The 12,623-nt window shown below is 46.0% G+C and overlaps 1 protein-coding gene across 1 annotated transcript in view; it reads left to right on the top strand.

Moving 5' to 3' along the window:
- The window catches only part of LOC137561777 (solute carrier family 45 member 3-like), a 67,618-nt gene extending 55,458 nt beyond the window's left edge, over positions 1-12,160 (top strand). The window contains exons 4-5 of the mRNA XM_068273137.1: positions 5,871-6,136; positions 11,396-12,160. Coding sequence (XP_068129238.1) covers positions 5,871-6,136; positions 11,396-11,872 — 743 coding nt within the window. The 3' untranslated portion in view covers positions 11,873-12,160. The remainder of the gene's footprint in view (positions 1-5,870; positions 6,137-11,395) is intronic.
- The last annotated feature ends 463 nt before the right edge of the window (positions 12,161-12,623 follow it).

Raw genomic sequence — 12,623 nt, 5'->3', positions numbered from 1 at the left:
TATAGCGGCGCTCAGTGAGGAAGGTCGGATCCGTCGGAAGACGGAGTCGAAGTTGCTTAAAAACAAAATAATTCGGCCTCCAGCAATCGCTGGAAGCCGAATTATTTCATTCCCCCACTATCCATGGCGGCCTGGAGGGGGAATAGTAATTAAATCGGCCCGGACTTGTGCAGAAGCAGGATCAGCCATATACCGCTGTATCCTGTGCCCAAGTCTACCGGCGCCGATTTCAAATGTACTCGCATCACACTTAAAGGGAACCTGAAGCGAGAAGTACAGTGTTCTCTCCAGAAATTTTTTCCAGCCGGGTGGCATGAAAAAGTTGGCGGGCAGGGCGCTACGGGGAAATGCAGGGCTGATGCAACTCTGCTTACATCATAGGAGTAGGAAGGAGAAGGAGGGCAAGCCAATGACGGCCGGGTGCTTACCAAAATTAGCTGGGTGGAGCACCCTGCTAAAAGAGCCTGGGGAGAACACTGAAGTTTATGGAGGCTGCCATATTTATTTCCTTTTAACACTAGAATTACCGAGTTTTCTACTTTCTGTTGCAAGGCTAGAGGTGTTATTCACTCCTGCTGAGATGTTCACAGGTCTTCAGGGTTGATTATCTTCAATCTATTGTTGTGCAAACCACCCATTACCTAAGGCCTTGCACATTTGTTTACACAAAGTAGCTGTGTGAGACTTGGATGGAAACCTTCAGACATGCCTGCCGTATCATATTACGCAGCACTGTACAGAGTATATTGTCTCGTCACTAACTGTCCCTCAGAGGGGCTCAAAATCTAGTCCCTGTCATAATCATACAGTATGTCTATGTATGTATCATGTAGTGTATGTATCGTCATCTAGGGCCAATTTTATGGGGAAGCCAATTAACTTATCTGTATGTTTTTGGGATGTGGGAGGAAACCGGAGTGCCCGAAGGAAACCCACGCAGACACAGAACTCTGTTGCCGATTCATGCAGCAAAATGCAATCAGAGGGCAATTGGCACTTTTGGCAGTGTTCCATTGACATGACAAATGATGACAGACTGAGGCATTCCATTGCCATGGCATTGATGGCAGTATGGCAGATACTGTAATGCAATTAGGCTGGCTTTTCACAACATATGAATGCTGTAGAGGTGGCTAAAAGGTGTGATGCTGTCCTGTCGGAGGGAGAGAGGCTGGCAGAGAACGTGGTCATGAATCTGATGGAGCCATTTTTGGATGATGGGAGAAATGTCACGACGGACAATTTCTTTACTTCACTGTCACTGTCGCACAGACTGCTGCGGCGCAAAACAACGCTATTGGGCACGGTGAATAAAGTCCGGCGTGAACTTCCTCAGCTTGCAAACGACACTGCACAGCGAGAGGTATTCTCCACTTCAGTGCTTAGACGTGGCAGTGTCTCCTTGACAATTTATTCACCTAAAAAAAACAAGACTGTGTGTGTTCTAAGTTCCATGCACCAAGACGTGACGATCAGTGACGGCAGAAAGAGGAAACCCAACACGATAACAGACTATAACCACATGAAGGTATGTGAATGTGTGTATAATTTTACCATGGCCGTTTCTAGGGCCGTGCAGGCGCCCTGAGCGCTGTTGGGAGGGGGGGGCGCTGTGATGGAGGGGGGAGCTGCAGCCGCGGGGAGGGCAGCCCGACCTCTCCCTCCCTTCCTCTCCCAGGCCGCCCTCCGTGCTCCCCCCTCAGACTGCAAAGCAATGGGCAGGGAAGCGCTATACAAAATGACTCACCTCCCTGGTTCCAATCGCTGCTCTCTCGCCGCCAGTCTCCTCTCTGCACAGAGTAGACGCTGATACACACACAGAAAGCAGCGTGTATATCAGCGTCTATGCAGAGAGGAGACTGGCGGCGAGTGAGTAGCGATTGGAACCAGGGAGGTGAGTAGTTTTGTATAGCGCTTCCCTGCCCATTGCTTTGCAGTCTGAGGGGGGAGCACGGAGGGCGGCTGGGGAGAGGAAGGGAGGGTGAGGTTGGGCTGCCCTCCCCGCGGCTGCGGCTCCCCCCTCCATCATGGGGGGCACCTACCTAACCTATACTGGGGGGCGCCTACATATCTAACCTATCCTGGGGGGCACCTACCTATCTAACCTGGGGGGCAGCTACCTAATCTAACCTATACTGAGGGGGCAGCTACCTAATCTAACCTATACTGGGGGGCACCTACCTATCTAACCTATACTGGAGGGCACCTACCTATCTAACCTATACTGGGGGGCAGCTACCTATCTAACCTATAGTGGGAACATTAACTTATCTAACCTGTATTGGGGGCACCTACCTACCTACCTAGCTAGCCTATACAGGTGACAACTATACTGGCTACCTATATTGGAGGCACCTACCTAACTAACCTATACTGGGGGCATCTACCTATCTAACCTATGCTGGGGGCAACTATTCTGGCTACCTATATTAGAGGCACCCACCTAGCTAACCTGTACTGGGGGCAACTATACTGGCTCACCTATGCCTGGCTACCTATACTGGGGGGACCTATAGCTGGCTACCTATACTGGGGTACCTATTTTGGGCTACCTATACTGGGGGAATCTATACTGAGTGCAACTAGACCTGGCTAACCTATACTGCGGGCACCCATACCTTGCTTTGGGGGGGGAGGCACAATTTTTACACCCTCGCCCTGGGTGCATTTTAGCCTAGAAACTGCACTGAATTTTACACCAGTGCTCAGTGGCGTCACTAGCGCTATTTTGGGGGGCCCTAGCGGACACCGCTGATATGCGGAAGTGACATCACTTCTGCATATTTGCGCCCGGCGCCCACTCTAACTAAGGAACTCCGTTGCCGATTCATGCAGCACAAGGAAATATTGGCACAAAGGCGGGCTGCTGAAGCTGTTGCAGCTGCTGTGCCAGGGACTGTACAGACAACACAGTGCCAGGTGCAAGAGAGCTGCAGCAGGAATCGCAGCAGGTTTACCTGTGCAACATGTCAAAAATTCACCTGTGCCAAATGCAGGGACGATGGACACTGGGTCTGCAAACGCTGTAAACTCTGTAAAGTTTGAAACACTGAAAAAGAAAACAGAATTTTTGGTTTTGCGCGATCGTGAATTTTCACGTGAAACGATAACGTTTTCGCGCGCAAACGGGATTTTTTGCGCGAAACCAATATCTATAAACGTTATCGATACACACCAAGCCGCTCACTCCGCTCCTCCAATGAACTTCGCCTGACCATCCCCCGCATCACCCAGTCCCATGCACGCCTCCAGGACTTCTCAAGAGCCGCTCCAACACTATGGAACTCCCTACCTCCACCCATTAGGGCAGCCCCCTCCTTCAACACCTTCAAGAAGGCCCTCAAAACTCCCCTTTTCACTCTGGCCTACCACCCTTCACAATTGCTCTAAACCCACAGCTGAACTCTGGTCCCCTACCTCTCGTGTCCCTACCTCTCCCTCTAGATTGTAAGCCTTTGGGCAGGGTCCTCCTCCTTTTGTGTCCTACCTGATCTTGCACCTCCATTACTGTGAACCCATGCTATGCATTTGAGTGAACCTAACTTGCCTAATCTCCATGCTCCCATCCAGTGACTGACTAAGCATTACCTTGTACTCATACTGTGCTGTGTGATCTGGTTTTCTTGTATTCCTGTATTGTCATATTGCTGTATGTCACCCCTAAATATTGTCTGTAACCTAAATTATTATTCAGTGCTGCGTAATATGTTGGCGCTTTATAAATACAATAAATAATAATAATACCTCTCGCTGTGCAGTGTCTTTTGCAAGCTGAGGAAGTTCACACCGGACTTTATTCACCGTGCCCAATAGCGTTGTTTTGCACTGCAGCAGTCTGTGTGACAGTGAAGTAAAAAAAATGTCCGTCGTGGGTTTATATAAATATCATATGTATTATGGCAATGACAAACCTTAGCAGACTTTGTGCGTCCAGCTTGCGCAGTGAAGCACGAGAGTGACTTGCTACTGCACTGGGCACTCCCATGACCTCTACCCACACAGTGCACATTGAAACACCAATAAAAGCCCCTTGATTACAGTATCAGTCTGGCACACAAAGAACAGAACTCTCTGGTTGTGGGGGATGTGAGGTAGAATAAACAAATGCTCAGGCCTCACAGGTAATGGTTGTGTTTTCAGAACAAAAGAAAGAGAACAATGGAGCTGATGGCATGTTAAAAAACTCAGCAGGGGTGCTACTAGGTGTGAGCTGTGGGGAATTAACGCAAATTTGCGCAGCCCTGGTAAATCTAGTGTTAAAACGATACCAGTTACCTGGCAGCCGCCCTTCTGATCTATTTGGATGCAGTAGTGTTTGAATCACACCAGAAACAAGCATGCAGCTATTCTTGTCAGATCTGACAATAATGTCAGAAACATCTGATCTGCTGCATGCTTGTTCAGGGGCTGTGGCTAAACGTATTAGAGGCAGAGGATCAGCAGGAAGCCAGGGAACTGGTATTGCTTAAAAGGTAACAAATATGGCAGCTTCCATCTCCCTCTCTCTACAGTCGTCCTTTAGGGACTCCCAGGAGCTGAGGTGTCCACGTTGCTGATCGTCATAGCAGAGGTCACTCCCGAGGATGGGGTTTCCTCATCTCTGGCTTTTGAATGATGGGTTCAGAGGTCACCCCCGGTAGGGTGACCATATTTTGATTTCCAAAAAAGAGGACGATCACAATAGCATGTGGGCGTGGTCACGGGTGGGGCCAAATATACAAGACCTTAGCAGTGTGCTGTCCAACTTCGTGGCCGTGGGCATGGATGGCCGTTTTTTTTTTCCAGACCACATGGTGGTGGAGGGCCGGCCGACCACAAAATGCAATCAGATTCGCAGAAGATTTCCCCACAAAATGCAATAAAATCACACAGGCAGGTGACAAATGACAATCATGGTGAGAACTCCAGAGAAGACTGTAAAAACCATGCTAGTTAAGCACAAAGATTTAGTATTCTGGCTGAACTGGATGGCTGTAGGTCTTCTGTTCATCCTAAAGCTGTAACTGCTGAGAAAAGACAAGTGAAACATGCTGTACTGAAAGTTTTGCCATTCATTTGCCCATACTGAAAGCTGGATATCTCAGTGATTTAACTGAACACTTTGGGGTTAATTTAAGCTAACAAAGGTGTTTGTGATGAAGTGCAGGAAAACAGGAGGCCCTGCCAGTCTCTCACACAAGTCAGAAAGCAGCCCTCCTGGAGTCTAGGGACTGTCACAAACTTTTCAACTTTTTAACACCTCATCCACACATGCAGTCATTAGAACAATGGGGAGAGACCAGCCAGATATTTGCCCATGGACCCTCCAGGCAAGCTCTGCATCATTCTGTGTATATTTACAAGCTTGCCTGCCCTCTAATTGCACTTTTATCAGCTAGAAAAGTGTTTCACATTACCTTACAACAACAAACCTGAATACACCAGACCTGCCCTAAATCACTGAATGAAAGGCTGCCTGGGGAGAGGTTTCCCCCCTTCCCAGTCTGCTCCTGACCCACACACTGAACAAAGCAGCTCTTCTGCAGCTGGGCTCTCTCTGCTACCCCCCCCCCCCCCCCCCCCCTCCCGGACATTTCAAAATCCCGGGAGGACGGCCCGGAGAGGTCGTAAAAAGTGGACCTGTCCGGGCAAAAGAGGACGCCTGGTCAGCCTAACCCCTGAGGATGGGGTTTTCTCATCTCTGGCTTTTGAATGATGGGTTCAGAGGTCACCTCCAAGGATGGGGTTTTCTCATCTCTGGCTTTTGAATGATGGGTTCAGAGGTCACCTCCGAGGATGGGGTTTTCTCATCTCTGGCTTTTGAATGATGGGTTTTGAACTGAATGGTGTGTTTTGTTAGTTTGTCAGTGATGATGGCTGTTCTCTTTCAGGCATTCGGATGGGCAGTTTAGGACTCTTCCTTCAATGTGCCACGGCAACCTTCTTCTCCATGATCATCAACAAGCTGGCCAAGCAGTTCGGGTCTCGGAAGGTCTACCTGTCCAGCATGGTCACCTTCACTACCTCTGCCCTGGTCATCTGCCTGTCACAGAACATCGTCATTGTCACCATCATGTCGTCACTAACTGGATTTGCCTATGCGACTCTGCAGACCCTCCCCTACACGCTAATATGTCTCTATCATAAGGAGAAAGACGTAAGTACATGGACAAAATCAACCCAAAATCATAATAAAAACAGAACTTTAAAGGGAACCTAAACTGAGAAGGATGTGGATTTTTCCTTTTAAAATAATACCAGTTGCCTGACTCTCCTGCTGATCCTGTGTCTCTAATACTTTCATCCGCAGCCCCTGAACAAGCATGCAGATCAGGTGCTCTGACTGAAGTCAGACTGGATTAGCTGCATGCTTGTTTCAGGAGTGTGATTCAGCCACTACTACAGCCAAAGAGATCAGCAGGACTGACAGGCAACTGGTATTGTTTAAAAGGAAACATCCATATCCCTCTCAGTTTAGGTTCCCTTTAAAGAGACAAATGGAGATATATTGACCCAAAAATGACTGCTATTCTCTGCTTGCAAATTGTATTATGTGATGTGTTTTGCATTGTATGATTAGTAACAGTGTACTCATACTTAAAGGACAACTGAAGTGAGAGGGATCTGGAGGCTGCCATATTTATTTCCTTTTAAGCAATACCAGTTACCCGGCTGTCCTGCTGATCCTCTGCCTCTAATACCTTTAGCCATAGCCCCTGAACAAGCATGCAGCAGATCAGCTGTTTCTGACATTATTGTCAGATCTGACAGGATTAGCTGCATGCTTGTTTCAGGTGTGATTCAGGCACTACTGCAGCCAAATAGACCAGCAGGGCTGCAAGGCAACTAGTATTGTTTAACAGGAAATAAGTATGGCAGCCTCCTCACTTGTCCTTTAAAACCCAGCTCAACCCAACACAGAACAAGCGAAATTCGACCGCAGGCCGATTCACGATCAGCTTGAAATCACTCTGGAATCGCCCTTGTGACGTTGCCTTGCCGCACTCCGCGCTGTCCCCTCTAATGTAAAATGTGCCCTACGGACATTCCGTACAGATCACCTGGCAGAACTAAGGATGGCACCACCAGTGATACATTTCAGAATGTAAATCAGGTTGCTGCCCCTCCCCCCAGTGTAAAATGTGCCCCGTGCAGTATACTTTACCTGTCGTCCGCCGCTGGCTCTGTGCTCCGCCCACATACACGCCCCCCACGTGGTTGCCGCCATAACATGGCGCATGTATGACGTCACACATGCATCCACATATACGTCGGTAACCACCTGGGTGGCGTGTATGTGGGTGGAGCACAGAGCCAGCGGCGGACGACAGGTAAAGTATACTGCACAGGGCACATTTCACACTGGGAGGAGGGGCAGCAACCTCCCTGATTTACATTCTGAAATGTATCACTGGTGGTGACATCCTTAGTTCTGCCAGGTGATCTGTACGGAATGTTCGTTACTGAGAGTTCTATGCACAGAGGGAGATGCTGCTGGCTTGGCAGTTAATTCCTGCAATGAGGTTCACAGACAGGAAACTGTCAGGGCCGTGGTGCTGACATCACACTGTGGGAGGGGTTTCACCACAATATCAGCCATACAGACCCCCCTGATTTTCTACTTGAGAAAAAAGAAAAGATTTCTCGTGGGGAAGGGGAATATCACCTACTGATTGGGATGCAGTTCAATCCTTGGTTAAAGTTCAGGACACCCGAGGTGACATGTGACATGATGAGATAGACATGGGTATGTACAGTGCCCAGCACACAAATAACTAGGCTGTGTGTTTTTTTTTTCATTTATCTGCCTGAAAGAGTTAGAGCCCATTTCCACTTGTGCGGTGCGAATTAGTCCTGGTAAACGCAAAAACAAATTTGCACGCGGATGCGAATTTTACCGCGAATTTGCGGGCATTTTCGCATATGTTAATGAGTATGCAAATTTAACCATGTCAGTGCCTGTGGGCTTTTACATTGATTTTATGCAAAAAACGCCCGCAAATTTGCGGTAAAATTCGCATACGAAAACGCATGAAAATTTCCTATTAAATACATTGTATACGAATCGCACACCGTCTGAGGGCTCTGCCGTGCAGATTTTTTCTGCACAGAAAAACGCTCAGAAATCCTGACAAGTGGAAACAGTCCCATCCACTTGTATTGTCTATGCGAATCTGCATGCAGGAAACGCATGCAGATTCGCTAGTGGAAACGGGCCCTTAAACATCAGGTATGCAAGTGACAGTTTCTGTCCAGGTCGGGAATGGGTCAGACTATAGCATGACCCTCTCTGATAAATAATTACAGCCATAAAACACTTATCTGTCAGTAAATGGCTTCTGAGTGCAGGAAAGAGATAAAAAGGGTCAATAACTCATAGATTTGAGCTCTGGCATACTTCAGTGAAGGCGTCATTGAGCAGAGACAAAGAAACAGTAAAAACTTAAAAACTAGATTTAGATATAACATAAAACTGTGGGATATCTAAAAAAAAGTCAGTTTTAGAAGGAGGAGGATAGTTACATAGTTACATAGTTATTTTGGTTGAAAAAAGACATACGTCCATCGAGTTCAACCAGTATAAGGTACAACACCAGCCTGCCAGGAATGCGAAAAACCCTTACAAGGCATTGTCCAATTAGCCCCTAAAGGGAAAAATTCCCGACTCCAGATGGCAATCAGATAAAATCCCTCGATCAACATCATTAGGCATAACCTAGTAATTGTAGCCATGGATGTCTTTCAACGCAAGGAAAGCATCTAAGCCCCCTTTAAATGCAGGTATAGAGTTTGCCATAACGACTTCCTGTGGCAATGCATTCCACATCTTAATCACTCTTACTGTAAAGAACCCTTTCCTAAATAAATGGCTAAAACGTTTTTCCTCCATGCGCAGATCATGTCCTCTAGTCCTTTGAGAAGGCCTAGGGACAAAAAGCTCATCCGCCAAGCTATTATATTGCCCTCTGATGTATTTATACATGTTAATTAGATCTCCTCTAACGAGTCTTTTCTCTAGACTAAATAAACCCAGTTTATGTAACCTTTCTTGATAAGTGAGACCTTCCATCCCACGTATCAATTTTGTTGCTCGTCTCTGCACCTGCTCTAAAACTGCAATATCTTTTTTGTAATGTGGTGCCCAGAACTGAATTCCATATTCCAGATGTGGCCTTACTAGAGAGTTAAAGTGAACCTAAAGTGAACTAAAAAAAATGAGATTAACTCACCTGGGGCTTCCCTCAGCCCCCTGCAGACGATCGGTGCCCTCGCAGCCCCGCTCAGATGCTTCTGCACCCGCCGGCGACGACTTCCGGTTTCGCCGTCACCGGCCGACAGGCATGGGAACGCGAGTGATTGTTCGCGTTCCCAGCCTGTATATCGCCCCCTATGCTGCTATTGCGACCTCCTGGTTTTTATTTCCCTTTTAATGCATCCCAAAATTTTGTTAGCTTTAGCTGCAGCGGCTTGGCATTGAGTACGATTATTTAATTTGTTGTCGATGAGTACTCCTAAGTCCTTCTCCAAGTTTGATGTCCCCAACTGTATCCCATTTATTTTGTATGGTGCTAGACCATTGGTACGACCAAAATGCATGACTTTACATTTTTCAACATTGAATTTCATCTGCCATGTATGTGCCCATATAGCCATCCTATCCAGATCCTGTTACAATATGACACTATCTTCCTGAGAGTTGATGATTCTGCACAATTTTGTATTATCTGCAAAAATAGCAACATTGCTCACTACTGCATCTACTAGGACGGTCATTAATAAATAAATTGAAGAGCACTGGACCCAGTACAGACCCCTGTGGGACCCCACTGCTAACAGTCTCCCATTTTGAGTACGATCCATTGACCACAACTCTTTGTTTTCTGTCCATTAGCCAGTTCCCTATCCATGCACACAGACTCTCCCCCAGTCCTTGCATCCTCAACTTTTGCACCAGACTTTTGTGGGGAACAGTGTCGAAGGCCTTTGCAAAGTCCAAGTATATCACATCTACAGCATTCCCAATATCCATATTAGCATTCACTACCTCATAAAAGCTGAGCATGTTAGTCAAACAGGACCTGTCTTTAGTAAACCCATGTTGATGCTGAGAAATAAGATTATTTTCTACTATGAAGTCATGTATAGTATCTCTTAGTAACCCCTCAAATAGTTTGCATACAACTGATGTTAAGCTTACAGGTCTATAATTTCCAGGATCTGATTTTTTGCCCTTCTTAAAGAGACACTGAAGCGAAAAAAAAATATGATATAGTGAATTGGTTGTGTACTATGAATAATTACTAGAAGATTAGCAGCAAAGAAAATATTCTCATATTTTTATTTTCAGGTATATAGTGTTTTTTCTAACATTGCATCATTCTCTAATATGTGCAGATTACACAACACTCAGCATTCAAAATGATTCTTTCAGAGCAGTCTGTGAACTAATGACCTCTCCTCTGGCAGAGAAAAAGTAAATAGTTCACTATCAGTTGAGATAATAAAAGTGAGAAAACAGCCCTCTCCAGGACTTTGAAAGTCGTAGAGCTTAATGGCTTTTTTGCATAGAGATAACAACTGGAGTTTCTTAACTCTTCCTGTACTGGAAACAATTAGACTGATGTATCTGATCTTAATGTTTTATTTCTTAGCTGCACTACACATACAAATCATAATATCATATCTTTTTTTTCGCTTCAGTGTCTCTTTAAATAATGGGAAAACGTGGGCTGTACGCCAATCCACTGGGACTCTGCCAGTTGCAAGAGAGTCACAAAAGATAAGATAAAGGGGTTTAGCTATAACTGAACTTAATTCCCTTAGGACCCGAGGATGCATGCCATCCGGGCCAGGTGCCTTGTCTATTTTTAATTTATTTAGTCTTGCCTTCACTTCTTCCTGCATTAAGTATTTAATATTACAGTTAGAAGATTGAGACTCTTCTGCCTCTGTAATTTGCAACAGTGCTGTTTCCTTTGTGAAGACAGAAGCAAAGAAAGCATTTAATAACTCTGCCTTACCTTGGTCATCCACCATTGAGTTCCCACCCTCATCCTTTAGGAGTCCTATACAGTCAACCTTTCTTTTTTTAGAGTTGATGTACTTGTAAAACTTTTTTTGGGTTAGATTTGATATCCCTAGCGATTTGATTTTCAGCTTTGATCTTTGCCTGCCTAATTACTTTTTTACAATTTTTATTGCACTCCTTATAATTGCTTAGTGCAGCCTCGGTCCCCTCCTGTTTTAGGACCTTATAGGCATTCTTTTTCCTCTTCATTTTATCCCTAACCTTTCTATTCATCCATAGAGGCCTTTTTTTATTCCTAGACATAGATACGATTGTTTTTCTCATCAGTTTATTTTCACTTCGGATGTCCTTTAACATATGTAAACTAAAACGCTTCTTCTTTGTTAGGTGTTCATGCCTAGGCCAGAGGAGCCAGCAGCGTTGCCACGCCTTCACAGTGGGAACATACTCACCAAAGAAGCAGTCTACTTCTCGCCCAACCTCCCGCACAGCCACCAGAACGGTTCTTATAAGCACAAGGAGGCGGACCTCAGCCAGGAGGGCGTCTTCATTACCCAGGAAATGGAGATGTACAGCCATTCCCCGGAGCACCATCACTACTCTAAAGACAACAATAACCAGAATCCGGCGGCCACGAATGCCACGTGCAAGGATGTTTACAGCAAACGTGGCATCGGCCTGGATTTTGCCACACTAGACAGCACATTCCTCCTCTCTCAGGTCTTCCCGTCCCTGTTCATGGGGATGTTCGTACAGCTGATGGAAACCGTCACCGTCTACATCGCCTCGTCGGTCGTGTTTGGGGTCTTCGCCATTTACCTGGCGAACCGGGTCGTGTTTGACCAAAAAGACGTGCGGACTTAGGAGAAGGAGACCTCATCCTGAGACGATGATAGCAATAATAATTCTGTTTACAATGTTCACGTTTACAGTAACTGTTTCTCTGTCGTTTTCAGTCAAAGCCGTCGCGCCAATCTGCCAGAGAACCTACGAGAAAAAAACTACTACAAAAACTAAAAATATATATATTCTAATACTGGATGTTGTTAAAGGACACATGAAGTGACAGGGATGTGGAGGCTGCCATATTTATTTCCTTTTAAGCAATACCAGTTGCCTGGCAGCTCTGCCGATCCTCTGCCTCTAATACTTTTAGCCACAGCCCCTGAACAAGCCTGCAGATCAAATGTTTTTTGACTGAAGTCCGACTTAATCTAGTCGGACTTCAGTTGCAAGCTGCATGCTTGTTTCAGGTGTGTGGGTGATCCAGATACTACTGCAGCCAAGGAGATAAGCTGGACTGCCAGGCAACTGGGATGGTTTATAAGGAAATAAATCTGGCAGCCTCCAGATCCCTTTCAGTTCAGGCGTCCTTTAAACTTTTTGCTATTTATAAAGACGTATGTGTGTTTGGAAACGGCTGTAACATCCTGGAGTTGAAACCTCGGAACTTGTGAATTATACTCTTGATCTTTCTTGGTCTTGGTCTCTCCTCAGGGCGGGATCCCACTAGGAAGCGCGTGTACTTTAGCGTTTTGTTTTCTAGAGGTTTTTTTTTAAAAAATAAACTTTATTATACTTACCCGGGTGTCCTGATGTCTGGCTTCCATCCATA

This window comes from Hyperolius riggenbachi, chromosome 3 (assembly GCF_040937935.1).
Source record: "Hyperolius riggenbachi isolate aHypRig1 chromosome 3, aHypRig1.pri, whole genome shotgun sequence".
NCBI lineage: Eukaryota > Metazoa > Chordata > Amphibia > Anura > Hyperoliidae > Hyperolius > Hyperolius riggenbachi.
The sequence above is the reverse complement of the archived record's forward strand: the minus strand, read 5'-3'. Positions and strand labels throughout refer to the sequence as shown.